Source organism: Cuculus canorus, chromosome 2, assembly GCF_017976375.1.
Source record: "Cuculus canorus isolate bCucCan1 chromosome 2, bCucCan1.pri, whole genome shotgun sequence".
Lineage (NCBI taxonomy): Eukaryota > Metazoa > Chordata > Aves > Cuculiformes > Cuculidae > Cuculus > Cuculus canorus.
In genome coordinates this window covers 86,162,888-86,178,760 of record NC_071402.1, presented here as the reverse complement: position 1 = coordinate 86,178,760, position 15,873 = coordinate 86,162,888, and the positions used below count along the sequence as shown (strand labels likewise).

Here is a 15,873-nt window from a genome sequence, read left to right as displayed (position 1 = left end):
TAGCTTATATATTAAAATAAAGAGGACTGTTATTAAGGCCACCTAGCATACACGTCCTTATCTAGATTCCTGATATTTCAGTTCCTAAAACAACATGACTGGTATTATCACAAGATTGCTTCTAAGCAAGCCTAAACTAAATGACAGACTGATTTGTAACAATAGCTCATAATTTCAAAGGACACAAATGAAGTTAAAAATGGAAATCCTTAAAACTAATTAAGATCTGGGCACCTAGCTCAGCTGAGCCATCTTAGTCTTATTTGAAAATATCCACCTTGTGCTATATTCACGCTGGATCAGATGGAACTCGGCAATAGAATGCAATTTGGCTTTAAATCATCTTGCTTGCTGCATGCTGTCTTCAGAATTCGATAATCATGTTCAGAATTAAAAATGGCTATCACTGATTAGCTCAGCTTAGTGACAACTTCATGAACTGTGTCCCTAGTAAGCACAAAAATGCAAACCACCTCTTGCAGAGTTTCCACTTCTTCACTAGTATTGAGTGAACTATCCATATAACCTGACACCTGTCCAGCCATGCTTTCCACACACTCAGCTAGAAGGGTAAATTCATTACATCGGGGACATGAGCGGTATTTTGGTTTGACTTACTGATCTCTGCTGCTATTACTGTAATGTTGTGCCATAGCAGTGTTTCCCGGTCAAGGGGTTTTGAAGTAAATATTGAACCATTTCCTGAATTGATGTTGAACACTCTGTCCATATCAGTGTGTCGATCTACAGAGTACCTGCAAATATAGAGACAGAGGTTAGGAGATTGCTTTTCTTTTAATTTCTACGTTCTTAAACCATTCTCTAAGACTAGACATCAAACAGCTAGTAAATGGGGTTGTCTTTTGTTTTCAGTGCAGGCTTCAGCGTCTTTATATATTCACACAAAGAGCTAGTTCTGAGCTACTGGATAATGACACATTGGAGGTTTGATTTAGCAGGTGGAGCATTGTCAGTGAATAAATGAATTCCTGCAAAATTTACATACCTCTGAGAATCATCAAAGCTTTGTTTTTAGTAAGAAATGTGAAGTCTGTGTCCTGAAAGATACGAAGTTTATTTTAAGGCTGAGTTGGCTTATATGTTTTAAACCCCTTTTTTATGGTTTGATATCTCAACTGTCCCAAAACATTTTTAATATAAAATTTTGACAGCTGGGGTACATTTCTGCCTTTCACCTCCCAGCATTCAAAAAGACTGCCCCCTAAAACCAACTTGGCTTGGAGCAGAGATTCATTATCCCACTGTACATATCACATAATGGTTTGCTGTAATTCATTAAAACTAACATGCTCAGCCCTGCTTGATGGTACCCAGATGTGAAAATGAATACTAGCAAGCAGCAAGCTCCGGAGAAGCTCAGAGTCTAAACATGGATTCAAATTTTCAATCTGATCTTGTTCTTTTCTGCTGAACCGAATCCAACTTTAAAAAGCAGAACTCTCCAGTTCTGAGGAGAGGGTGCTACCACCCTGATCAAAATGCTATCACGTGGATACATCTCTCATGAAGAGAAACTTCTTACACAAATTACAGAGGTTTTGATGGACATATGTCTCTGATGTTGCTGAAGCAAGAATATAATTCCATTACTTTGCTCTTGTTTCAAGTCCAGATGTGTGCTGATGTACAGTCCAGGACAGAGCCTCAGGAAGCCCAGTGTGCTCCTTTGATTTCCTTGTAGGCCACATCGATGGAGACAAGGCAGCTACTGCTGTTCCTTGTGTCCAGACAAGGATAAAGACATGGCTGAGCTGCTATGCAATCAGGTGAAAACTGGGCCAGGAGAATGAGAGGAAGAGATTACTGCCAGTACAGAATTAAGAGGAATGGAGGTGCTGAAGAAAAATTTCTGATCCCTGCTCTGCCCTAGGAGCAGCTGTGTGACATGTCCCTAATTCTGCACAGATTTCCCAGAGCCTGTGCAGTTTCCCTTAACTTCTAAGATCTTCTATGGAAGAAGGAGGGAACAGAAGAGTCCAGTTGAAACACGTAATTCTGACAAAGGTTTAAAATGAACTAGCTTGCTAATTATCTTGTAACTCTATTTTTTTTCTTCTTTGCAAGTGAAAAAAAAAGGATATAATATCCACAGCAAATTAGACAGATCTTATTCTAAAGTAAGAATTTTAGTGCAGTCTACCTTCCTATACAAAACTATAGCAAGTATTAATTACTTGCACTAAATTGTTTTACTTTTTCCACATTAAATTCTGATGGAAACAACAAAATGAGATTGAAAGGCACTTACACAAAAGACCAACTTTTTTTCAGTGGAACTTGCATAGGCACATCTTGCTAGTTTTTCAGGATTTGATTTAGTTCTTAATTGTTGCTGTCGCACCACTACTGCATTTCAGCCTCACGAAGTCAGCTATGGTGTCACTAACCTAGTTCCTTTATGCAGCATCGTAATGTTACCATCAGCTTGAAAAGAGTATGTGAGAAGCTATGTAATACGCAGCACTGGCAGCTGGACAGCCCTAGCAAGCTGTGTTTGTCCAAATCTATATTTAGATTTGTTAGTACACGTGAATTTGTTAAATTAGCTAAAATATTTGATGGTTATACAAACCAGTCTGACTCTTATATTTGACAAAGTAAATATTTGATATGGTAAACATTTCATTTTAACTTTCATTCTTTCAGGATTTTATATATTATGTTGGTATTTTGTGAATTCGTTTATTTTTCAGATATTCTGTAGCTAATTTCCATACATTTCCGATTAAATACATTGGTATTTCTATTTTGCAGTAAATCTAGACTTTGCACTCCTATTTGAAATGAAATATCAGGGTTTTCCATAGATCAGCTGTTCCAACCAACTGTAAGAGTATGTTTCAGACTCTTATTCAACAAGATAATTAAGCAACTAGCTTTAGGCATGAGTTGCCCGTTGTTTTTTTTTTTTTCTTCAATTATACTTTGCCTCCTGCTTCATATTATGAATGGTCTTTAAATATCTTAATGCCTTAGCAAATTTTACTGCCTTGGCATATTGTAATCACTATCTTTACTTTGTAAGATTTCCCAAACTCAATCTGTAGTACAGTATCTGGAAGAAATGGAAAAAAAAAAAAAATGTCCTGGACCTTTTCTAAGCTTACCAGAGCTGTAACATTGAAGACTTCTTCAGGATATTAACAATTTAAGAACATAGGTCTTTGTAAAACCATATGTATATTCAGTCATTTGTACAGTGAAAATTTAAACTCACAATCCCCTCCCCCCTCCCAACCGCTCAAAGAAACAACCAGAGAACAGCTTCTTGATGAAATGCTAATTTTATTTCTTTATATCCAAAAGAAAATATATACACGGTCAATGCAGTTAAAGTATATTCTAATTTTATCACTAACCCTGGTCTAAAAGGATGACTGTAATAAGCTAGACTGTCACTTTTGTTTATCAGCTTGTATAATCCAGTCTGTTTTGATCAAGAACTGTTAATTATGTTGAACTGATCGTTATTCTGACTTATGGATAATAACCTGGTTAAGAATTAAGCAGACAACATCAAACTCATTTTTACATTTACTTAATGAAATTACTGGTGTGTGTATATGTCAGATTTCAGGACTTCATCCCTTTCGAACCTTGAGGAATTGATAATCTAGGAACTTAAAAGGTATCTATGTAGATTCCAGTCTATCCTTGTACATATAGGAAAAAAAGCGAGGGTGAAAGAGAGAATCTAACACATTCAAATATGTTGTCAGTAAAATACACAAACAAAATTAAGCCTTACATTTGTTTGCAGATCATTTTCATCGGGGACACTTTAGTAAATCAAATCACAGCAGGGAGACAGTTCCAGTGACTGATGAACTTCATTATCCCTCTGAGGAGTTACTATAGCAAAAAAACTCAACTAGCAATTTAAAAAGATCTGATGTAAAATACAGCAGTGTCAGCTGTAGCATTTTTTTTTTTTCTAGGATGCAGGGGTTCACAATATATCTGTTTAGATCAACCACGCACAGAAAGCAAAACTTTTTCTTAGAACACAGTTCGACAGTTGAGTGTTACTCAGGAGTGTATTAACGCCGTTACACAGGGCTGTGAATTCAAGTATAGTCAAACATCAATTGGTGTAGTTTTGTAGTTTCTTAATAATGTAGTTTTCTTTATGTCTGTAAGTGCTGGACTGTTACCAATACTCAGGTCGTGAATGATTATGCATTCTTATAACCAGGGCAGATATCTGCTTCATATGTTGCTATTGCTTCATTGTTTCCTGATGTTCAGCAGCTTGCTGTCTAACGTAACCACAAGTCAGGAGGATTTGTGGGTCAGGAAGCACTATGCGTGTGTGAATTTTTCATAATGCATTTTCATAATGATATTGGGAAGGTTTCCTTTAATGGGAGATCAAAGCGTCTTTCATCTAACAGAGTCAGGTCTCAGTTTGTTTAAAAAGAGAAATCTTCACTTGAGTAGAGGAGAAAATGGAAGGTTTTCATTGTAATATCAAGCGTCTAAAGATTTTATTTTTATCCCTCAAGAAAAACTGACAAGCAAGTGACAACCCATACATATACAGTCTAATTGCATCTTCCCTGAAGCTCAGAGTGAAAATCGGATTTAGTATCTGTATTGCATGATGGAAAAAAAAAAATCACCCTGCCAAAAAGATGCAGACTCAACCTGTGCACCTGAATTCTAGGACATACTTAAGATATTAGCATCATAGAATCACATTTATTGCAAGCTCACATTTCTCAGGCTACTGCTCTCTGCTAATTCCCTCCCTTCCCACCCCCCTACTGATTTTCATGTTTTTTTCTTTCTGTTTTTATTTCTAACCTCTTCCTCATTTTTCTTTTTCTTCTCCTTTCACCTTGATTGTTGCATTCTTTAGAGTATAAAGAGGAGACATTTTCTACTGCACTGCCTCAGTTTTGACACTCTGCTAAATTCTGCTCAATAATTATCTGATACTTTAATATGCAAAGTGCCTATACTGTATTAAAGAACTGCCCTTTGAAATATAGGTAAGTTTTAGCACACACATTCAATTAACAGAAAAGAGCCAATAGGCAGTACTCAACAATGAACAGCATAATCCCTATCCACTGTAAATCACTTATAATTAGGAGCTGTTGCTGGTGCGAAATGCAAATGGCTGTAGTTATCACCACAGGGAAGCAGGGAAGCATTCCCCTCACTCTCCAGTGTCATTAGATGTAAAAAAGCAGGTTTATATGAAGACTGCCAGGGGCCTGGGTGGCACCCCAACCAATTTTTCATCTTCATGCTAACATACCCATAAAGACAAGCTGTAGAAGGTATTCATTCTGTCCCTGGGCTTCAGCAAAGTCACCAAAACATTCCATTGCTCTTTAAGTTACTATATCTGCTAGTCCAGAACTCCGTATGCTCATTGCATGTCATGATATAAATGAAAGCAAACCTTAATTAAAATTAAGAAGGCTTAATCTGGAATAAGAATTCATGTGCAGGGCTTTGCACGTAAACTGAAGACAGAGAAGGTTTCTGCCAGAAATGTTTTAGGTTTAGTTTCTTCATCTAGAAAATTAAGACTATAATATTTACCCCTCTTACAAGATGAGCTGAGAACTTAAAACTTAACTCATTCCTCATAAACATTCTAAGATACCTCGATGAAAGATAGTTGTTTGCAGAAGCGCTAAGTACTGATGAATTTGATTTTTATTAAAACTGCATTGTTCTATTTTGATCTTAAGACTACTATTGCATTTCCAAGGTGACCAATACAGAGACATGTTGAAAACTGAGCTGGATTTAATACTGCTGTATTTTTAATTTCCTCTTCTTACTGCCTTGAATTTTAATTAAAGCGCAGAACTATTTAAGTTTTTATACTCTATCCAATACCACTTCAGTATCCCAGTATGTTTTCAAATGGACTGAAACAACGTACCTGTTAATTTACAAAAAGTGAAGGCTTAGGTTTAGCCACTCCAACCTTAACATTTTCTCCACTTCCTCTAAGACTAGTTTATTGATTCAAGGCAAGTATAATTTATGAAGTCCATGAGACTGATTCTTATCTTACTAACCTTACATTGATACAAGTGAGATCAGAATCTGTGTGTGCACATGAGCTGCTTTTAAGACATTTCTACTTGCAGTTCAGAAAAGCTAAATGTGACCTCTGTTAAACAGGTCTGGATGGATGAGAGAAGAAAGGGCTACTGAATCACCCCCCTATCATATAGTCAAGAGGAGGCACTGTACTGCATTGGAAAACATTAAATGTGTAAGGAGAACACTGACATCTTCTAAGTGTTCTTTTTCCAGCAGATTCTTCCATGTTAGAAACAACCACAAGCATTAGTTACTAAAGAGGACAGGATATAGTTCAAGATGAAAGGGCCATGCAAACACAATCACACATTCATAGATATGCTCAAGTGTAAGGGATCATTTGCCCTCTACAATACTCCACATTTAAGCACACCTGAACAATTTCATTGTTACAAGTGATTTTTTTTTTGTGTGCTGACATGAAAAAAAGCCATATGAAAGCTGTAAAAAATTTATGCACAAGCTGAAATAGTTTATGCTTACTTGACAGGGTTCTTCGCAGCGTCTGGATCCTGCGCAGTTACTGTTCCTATTACACTGTTTATTGGAACATCTTCTTTCACTTCCATTATGTATGCTGGTCTGCTGAACACTGGGGGTTCATCTACATCCTCCACTTGAATTCTGACTGTAGCGGAGTCCTTGAATGGCCCCAGGTAGAGGAATCGAGGGTCCACATGAGTATTGGTAGCTTCCACTTTCAGAATATACAGGTTTTTATTTTCAAAATCCAATGCCTGGGATAAAAAAAAAAAAAAAAAAAAGCTTATGAAGTCTGTGAGGATTGCTGTATCTCGCAGCCAGATGAGCCAAATGAATGGAGGCATGTTATGAAGAGTCCTGTGCCAGATAACAGGAGCCTGAACTGGACTTAAAACGCCAGCAGAAAGGAGAAAAAGCACTTTTTCAGGGAATTCTATGCCTAGAACTCCTAAACACCAAGTGATGTTTCCTTCTCACATAGCTTTAACTCTTCATGCCTTTTATTCTGTCATTTTTTGCTTTTTTATGTTTTCTTGTCTATTTCTTGCTCTTAAGCACCAAACACTAAAGGGAGAAAGATTTTATAGGAGCTGCTTGTTTAATTATTGGTAATTATTCAGTAATTATTCCATTACTGAAACAAAGCATTGTGACATCTAGTGCCTGGACATTTGGGACCACCCATCAAGGAAAACATGATTTTATGACTATATTACACACTGTTAAAAGTAAGAAGCAGCAGCACTTAGTGAACCTTTGCTACAGTACTTAGAGAAATGTGACGAGAGAGTAGTCACCTCATTTTTCAATTACGCTGTAGAAGATTCACAGATTCTGTCAGCAATAGACAGAAATGCAAACAAAGTTAGACTGATATCATAATCAGCCCCTGGAAGGCATTTCCTAAAAAACAAGTAATGACAGGTGTCGTACTGATATCAACAAGCAAGTGCATGTTCAGAAAATCTACACAATGTCTATCTAGTGATGATTGAACTCGAACTGATGGAGGATGATATCTGTAACCTTATCAAGCTTGCCTGATAACCCACTGTAAACAATATTTCTTAAACCTTTTCTGACAGCCAATGTGCAACTTAGTAGATGACGTCCACTGTGATCCGACCAGGCAAAGTGATTTCTTTTTCCAGAACAAAAGCATGCTGATGGATTTCTTAATTACATTTTTATAAAATGCAAGTCAAAAGAAATTTGTCTGTGTACCTTAATGCATTGTAGCTATAAAATTCAACATTTTCTGATAATGCAAAACAGGCAATGTAATACCAATTGTTTCTGTGGTCTTTATATAGCACCTTCTACTAGGTGTGCAACTCCTGTAAGCATCATAGGGAGATCAAACTTGGACCGTGGTGCTTCCTTGAGATATTCTGTAGACATGTTCAGACTGCAGAATTTTTTCTCAGCCCTCTACCACTCCCTATGTTACTTAGGTCCTTCAAAGTATATGCATTGATTTGGTAAGTGAGGATATAAGAGGAAAGACCCCAACTGCTTATAGGAAATGAACTCTAACAGGTAACAAAGATTCCTTATAGATAGCATTAAAATTAATAAACAACACATGTTGCACTAAAAATGGAAAACAAATACGTGCAAGATAAAGTTTTGACTGGTATTTCAGAGGCTGGGATTAAGTGTGTTAAGATGTGTACCTTTTTGACAGTTATAATTCCTTCCTGTGTGTTCTTGTCTGTGGTAATTCCAAACACGTCGTATCCATCCCCCTCAGTGATGCTGTATTCAACCTCTGCATTTTCATCCACGTCAGCATCATTAGCTTTTATCCGGCCAACTGGTGAATCAGGTGGCATAGACTCAGGAGTTCTGAATTGGTATGTGCCTACAACAGAAAGAGAAAGAAATTCTGTCAGTCAGTCTCATGGTACTTTGGACACCATCTCTCAGCCCACTTGCCATGCTGGGCATGCACAGATGAGTTAGCAAATCATTAAGTCTTCAGGCTTTCCTGGGGCAACAGCCTTCAGCTTCTGCCTTACTTTTATGCGGATAAAAGTGAATTATTTTGCTATCTATTTTCTAGTATGAAGGGTGGGCATTTTGTTTTTTTACAAACATGTATCCTTATCAACATACGACCCTTTCTAGATGTTATCAGGGTCTCTGTTGGCCGCATCAAAATTGCCTATGAAAAATGTCTTGAGACCAAAGGACAAATATTAAGAAATGCCAGAGGCCAATGCAGCTTAGTAACAGTAAAACTAAATCCAGCCCAAATGCCTATTAATAATGTGCTACATTAAGTTCTCCTCTGAATAAACTCTACTTGGGGAACACTGGCATTATGAAGCTGTATCTTTGCCTTCTATATTGAAGACACTTATGTCCAGAGATGTATAATTAACTTGTTGGAGGCAGAGTGCTATATTTTCTCTAAAGTTGCTCTAATTTAAATGGAAACGCTTTGCCCACAGCTAAGAACAGACTTTGAACTTAAATGACAAGTTGCTTCCAATAACTTTCCCAATGACTTAACTGCCAAAGCTTGCTTATTTGTCTGATAGTATCTGCAATTATTTTCTCTAACAGCTGCTCTTGACTTTGACACACAATGACACTGTGATACACACACATCACACACAGCAGTACTTAGACCAAGCATAAAAGAAGAAAAGGAGACAGGAAAAGAAGGAAGGAAAGAACGAAGGAAAGAAGGAGAGAAGGAAGGAAAGAGAGGGAAAAAGTAGTGGAGGAACGCTGTATTACTTTCAGCCACTTATGGCCGTGAATGGTCATTAACAGAAATTACTCTCCAAGACATCTTGCTCAGCTGATTCCCTTAAATATCACACAGATATCTACCAAATTATCTTAGACAAGGGAAAGAAAATACTCAGAAATATCTGGTATATTTATGTATACATCTTTGTTTCTGTATACAAAGAATATAAGAAAATCCATTGAGGCAAATGCTTCCTGTGTGTAAATACTCGTTTTAATACAACTGCTCTTCGGACCATTTTATGTACTTATGTAAATATGTTTCAAAACTTAAATATGTTATATTAGAACAGATGCCTTAAAATAAAGGCAACCATGAGGTGTAATAGAAATAATATTGAACAAGAATATAGATTATATTGGCCAAAGCTCTTTAATAGGTAGGAAAAATAGAAGTTGTTTCTGTATGTTAATTCACCTCTCAGACTGTCTACTGCAAATGGAGTGAAAATACTAGTTTATCAGTTACTGCAATTAACCTTAGCATGATGATACTGCTTGCTTGTGTGTTCTCTTTTTCTTTCTTAAAGAAAATCTGATACTCAGTATGTTCATAACAGCAGAAAAAATATCTGAGGTGAAAAAAAATTTTTTTTTCCCATTTTAATGTAAAAACATGGAAAAGAAATGTTCCGTACTCTGGGGGAAGCGAGGCGGATTGTCGTTTACATCAGTTAGTGTGATGTTCACGGTGGTGGTTCCTGATAATCCACCCATCTGGCCTCCCATGTCTTTAGCCTGGATGACCACTTGGTATTGCTCTCTGTTTTCACGGTCCATGTTTAGCAAAGCAGTTTTAATAATGCCTGAAAACACAAAAATTAAAGACAGAAGTTCACAAGAAAGGTACCGACTTTGATGGAAACTCTTATTTAAAAAAACCCACAGCCTAAAGAACAAGCAAACCTCTGTGCAATAAGTAAACTTAGCCCAGTGCAAATATTTACTGTTATGAGATGGCTCATTAAATTACAGACTTGTCATATCACATCTCAGACTGCTGCCTGTGTGGCAGACACAATATTAGCGGTATCCCCAGAAAGATGTTCTACTTATTTGTGAGCAGTGTTGTTTTACATAACTATTCATCCCCTTTCAGTTCCATGATAAAGTTTCTCATTGAACTGGAAAAGGGCTCTTTGTTTGTTATAATGTGCTCCATATTTTCTCTCCTGTTCTTCCAATATTTTCATTTTGACAGACATAGTAAAAGAAAAAAAAAAAAGCTAACTTCAGCAAGACATCAGGCAGTACAACAAAATTAAATGGGAGAAATTAATTAAAAAAATCAGGAGCATCCAAGCATGCCCAAGTACATATATTTCTATTTATACATTGATTTAAATGATTTTGCCAGTCACTTCCTTCTTCAAAGGCACAAATACCAGTGACTGAAAATCAATGATTCATATACACCATGAAGCAAAATGTTTGCATTCTCACTAGGTCTCTCAAGGCTAAGAACTTACTCTTTTGTAGGCAAAAGAGGTGAAATTCAAGTACTGAAATCCATGGTAAAATTCACAGCAGCTTAAACAGAGACTTATTTCACTCTAGGAGTTTTGCAATTGATTTCCATGGAAGATCAAGCCTGTGGTTTATCTTGCTTCCCTCTGTGCCCCATGCAACCCTCTTGCTAAAAGATTATTAGTGGTAAACTCCCAGCTACATTATCCTCATTATAACCCTAAACAGAAGAGCACATAGTGTACCATCCAAGTCAGAATGAGTACATCAGCGCAAAAATCCTTACTTGCATTATCTAAGACCTTATGCTTGGAGGGAAGATTCCTTTGATCTTGGCTCTCCCTCTTTTCAGAATTATGTTTGTATTTCACCTCAGGTTTTCCTTTGAGACATCTAATCTCTCCCTCCTTTCCCCTGCCTGAGTCTAAGATTTATCTAAGAAACAATGATAAAACCTGGTTAATAGTCTAGGATAATCCTCTCCTGTAAGGATGCTGAGGAGAACCAATCTCTCTAGCTTCCAGCAACCTATCAGAGTGGATGTCCCCATTTAAGGAGTTTCTTGAGATCCTTTGTTTCTTTTTGGAGATTTTGTTATAAATCTTGGTAAGAGACTATCTATGCAGTCAGATAGTCAATGGTACAGCAGATTCAGTCAGCCAGAATTCGTGTTTTACATGCAGAAGTTCCAAAGCTGTCTGCTATTCAGCCCATAAAAAATTCCAGTCACTGTGTGTAATTTAAACATCTTCCAAAAACAGAACTCAGAACTTTGGGATTCTATTTATGATCTTCTAGTGTAGCATAACAGCCAATTTTACCTCTTCTATCATTATTCTTAATTAAGATTTCTTCCATAAAATTAGCATTAAAGTGATATGTTGCAGATGTACAGAAATTATAATTACTTTAAACAAGTTTTTAAAAAGCAAGAGAAAAAAGCCCACCTGAGCAAACCCTCAGTCCTAATTTAGCCATTATGAAGATCTATGAGGATTAAGCGCTTTGTTCCACACCCACCTGTTTCTCGTTTTTATCTAAAAGCCAACCTATTTGGTTTAATTTAAGCATCCACAGCAGTCTCTGTACCTACTGCTTGTTAAAAATGATTGAAAACTGGTTCACATGCAGTACTAATTGTATTTATTAGACCGCTGGTAAGATTAAAATCATGTAGGTGTCATGTTTACAGATGTATTGCTCTATTAAGTTTGTCAGATTTTTCACTAAGATGTAATCTCTTTGAAGTTTTTGTCTACGATGTCCTAACTCGTCTTCGCATGTCATCTTGAATTACAGACATTGTCACAGATTGACAGATAAGGTCCTCTGACCTGTCTCAGATTCGACAGAGAAATATGGTTGTCCCTGGAGAATGCTGTAGACAACTTTAGCACTGTTCCCATATGTAGGATCATCAGCATCAGTTGCAGTGACTTGCACAACAAAGGTACCTGTGAATAAAAGATAAATTAAAGAAAATAAAAAGATAATTTAAAGAAAAGATAAATTCAAGAAAATAAAAATCTGTAGGTTTTTTTTCATGGTCAAGACAGCTTATAACATAGAATAAACATATTTAAGGTTCAGGTTCACGTCAAACTTCTGGCAAAAATTTAGAGATATTCTTGTTTTGTAGAAATTTCTCTGTTCATAAAGGACACAGGATACAAAACCAAAATTATATTTAGCTTATTCTCAGTTCATTAAAATACACTGTTATTGATTTATATGTAGATCCTTCATCATATTTCTTAGGAAGAAACCAGAAACACACCTTTCTGCAGATATTGAAGGCATTCAGAATTTGAATCTAGGTCAACAATATACTTCTGTAAATTTATTTTGTACAGTATTTGACATATGAATATAAATCTGTTTTTCCATGTACCTTACAGAGAAAGAAATGGTGATGAATCCTAGGCAAAGTGCTAACAAACATAAAAAAAATGAGCTCAGGTTCTCACACTTAAAACAGATTTGTGAATAAAATATTCACTTCACATACTAAAATGTGAATATTAGGTTCTCTCTTCACCAGATGAGATTTCATCCATGTGACAAGTCCCATGAATGAGGGAAGAGAGTATGCCCCGAAGTCTTTATTTTCATATTGCTTGAGGTTTATTTTAATCTCATTCTCGATCATGATTCATTAATGCTTCTCCTCCTCATTTTGGATTAGAAATGTGTTTCTTGCAGTTCAACCACACACTGCTCTTTGACAAAGAAATCAAAACGACCTTCCAAATAATCAGAGACAAAGAATCAGTCTGTTAACTTCTCTGGAAAAGGCCCAATATTAAAATAATATTTCAAGGAAGTTAGTTTCTTTTGTTTTATTGATTCATTCTTACAGCTTGATACATTTTAAATCAACAGATAGATTTCAAGGGACTTCAATAGACTTCGGAGCTCTTTTCTTCTGGATGAAAAGAGCAACAAAGATTATAGGAAGTTAGTGGCATGTCTCAGAATAAGTGATGATTTGACTCGGGTGACAGTTTTTGCTCCTGAAGTGTGTACAAACACTTCTGCACTTTTCAGGGTTTTTTTTGTGTTTTTGTTTTTGTTTTGTTTTTGTTTTTGTTTTCCTTCCTGAACTAAATAAGGGTTGCTGAACAGATCTAGGAGTGTTGTGGACACACTTAGGTGACCACGGATTATCGTACTATTACACTGCTACTAAATCATGTTAACAAAACATATTAAACTCTTTACAGGTGTTATGTAACAGTTTAGCTCGTATCACTTTCACTGTTGCTAAAGTAGACTGTATTAACTTGCATTGTTTGTGGTACAACAGAGGGAGGGGGTTTCACTCATCTGACACCTCTGATTCTAGCAAACCATTTTTACTGTTTTCCTGGAGTTATTTTTTTTTAATGGCTGAGGTGCTTTTACTCCAGACTGAAAAGTGTATGCCTGCATTCAGTGCCTGTAAACTTCAGGCCCTTCATTAGCTCCACAGAAAGAACCCAGGCCGGACACCAAAATCAATTATTGGTTAGCACCTACCAACATCAGACATTTCGGGAATGCTGGCATTGTAAACGTCCTTTGTAAACATTGGCTCATTGTCATTGATATCATGGATCTTAATGATGAACTCAGATTCTGGTTCCACTGGTCTTCCAGTCCTTCTGTTTATAGCCTGGGCACGGAGTATGTACACAGGCTTTTCTTCCCTGTCTAGTCTCTTTGTGGCCTGGATGTCACCAGTATTTTCATTGATAATGAAGAGATCTCCTGCTCCATCTCCAGAAAGGATGTACTTAAGTGATCCATCTCCTTTATCCTGGTCTGAATGCAGCTGGTGGTGAAATGGGAATAAAAAAAAGAAAGGAAAATAAATAATTGGGACATAATTCTATGTACTTTTACTGATACTATGATACATTCTTCACTATCACAGATACTCAGCCAAAAGGCTGTACACTGCTTTTGGGAAATGAGGTGACACCACAGTAGAAGCAGTGAATTGATAAGAGTTGTGTTGCGATGTCAGAATTGAAATGGTCTGCAATATTATAAGAAATTGCCTGAGGAAAACGATGAACTGAAGCTGCAGATAACTTTCCTAAGCTAAGCGTACATCAATCAGATCTAAATGCTTAAGTGGAATCCTAGGAATATGTGTGACAGCCAAAGCCTACAGTGGAAAAACAGTGGGTTCAGGAGTTGCAGTAAGGAAACAACTGAAATGTGGCCAGCCTCCCCCCGCCCCCCGGCCCTTCTTGAGTTTAAATTCTGGGTGTTCGGCTCTTACACCCCGTGGACTTCATGTAATTCACCGCACAGTGCACAACATAATAACGTACTAAATACGTACACAAATAGCAGATAAATACATGCATTCACAGGTATTGCAAACTAAGAGCAGACGCAGGCAGGCGTACTAGACCATCACAGTACTGGCAGTGAAGAGATCAGTTGCCCTATCCAAAGGATCAAGGACGAAGGTGAAACATGGTGGGGGCAGAGGAAAGAAGCGAATGATGGTAATTAGCAGACAAAGCACAAGCTGCTCAAACCATCATCTTTTTTTCTCTTTTTTTCCAAGAGATTTCCACAGCTCTTGGAATGCTGCTTAGCACACACATGAGGCATAACCAATTAAATCATACTTTCACGGCTGTTCCTTTGATAAAAGCTTATTTGTTGACCTACCATTAAAAATCGAGGCTAATCAACTACAATTTATTTTGTTGTTACAATAGAGAAAACAAAAATTAAAAAAATGAAACATTTAAATGGCTTTTAATGTCAGGGCATAGGTGATGAAAATCACGGAGGAAAGATGAATCTATTAGATAGCAGATTCCTGGAAATTTCAGAGAAAATATATTTTTATGAGTCAGGAGAGCTAGACTTTCTCAACCAGTTCTTTTTTTTCTCTTTCCTTGCATACAAATTAGAAAAAAATACAAACAAAACAACAACTAGCTGACTATGTGGCAGAGTACTTAGCACTTCTGGATGGCATGCTTTGTGGAAGAGAAAAATTTGTAGGTAGAAAGGCTATAGAAAATCTTTGCATAGACTTTGTCAATGCCTGGCTACATCCGTACCATATGGTAAATGTTTTGGGTGTCCTCCAGCTTTCTGCCCAGGTCAGTGTCATGCTGACAGTCTACTGACAACACACTTCATGGCACAGTGGTCCACCATGTGTGCTTATGCAGAGAGACAACTCTCTATGGACAACTCTGCGTGGGGGCAAGTCTCTGTGGGAAACAATTAGAGTTAGGGTTAATCTTAGGGTTAGGGATTAGAATTAGGGTTAGGTTTAGGCTTAGGGTTAGAGTTGTCCCCAAGGAGAGTTGTCACTGTGGATAGCTGGCTGCAGAGAGTTGTCCCAGACCCATGTGTCTAAGCCTATAGTCCTGTGCTCCATGCAACAACTCTGACTTTAAGGACAAAACTTTTTCTCACTACAGATACTAAAAGTGTCCAATAAAAGAAAATATCAGAATTGTAACATGGTTAACTATTAGCAGATGTATTGAGTAACTCTTCCTAATTTTCTTATTCAGGAAGAAAATGGGCATTCCGTGTATTTTTGCA

At 37.0% G+C, this 15,873-nt stretch overlaps 1 protein-coding gene across 5 annotated transcripts in view; it reads right to left on the bottom strand.

Annotated features, from left to right (window-relative positions):
- The window catches only part of LOC104066810 (cadherin-6), a 112,713-nt gene that overhangs the window by 16,201 nt on the left and 80,639 nt on the right, over positions 1-15,873 (bottom strand). For all 5 annotated transcript variants that reach the window (XM_054059619.1, XM_054059616.1, XM_054059615.1 and 2 more), the window contains 6 exons: positions 13,825-14,119; positions 12,141-12,260; positions 9,978-10,145; positions 8,253-8,440; positions 6,577-6,830; positions 619-755 (listed from right to left, as the gene is read on the bottom strand). In XM_054059619.1, coding sequence (XP_053915594.1) covers positions 619-755; positions 6,577-6,830; positions 8,253-8,440; positions 9,978-10,145; positions 12,141-12,260; positions 13,825-14,119 — 1,162 coding nt within the window. The remainder of the gene's footprint in view (positions 1-618; positions 756-6,576; positions 6,831-8,252; positions 8,441-9,977; positions 10,146-12,140; positions 12,261-13,824; positions 14,120-15,873) is intronic.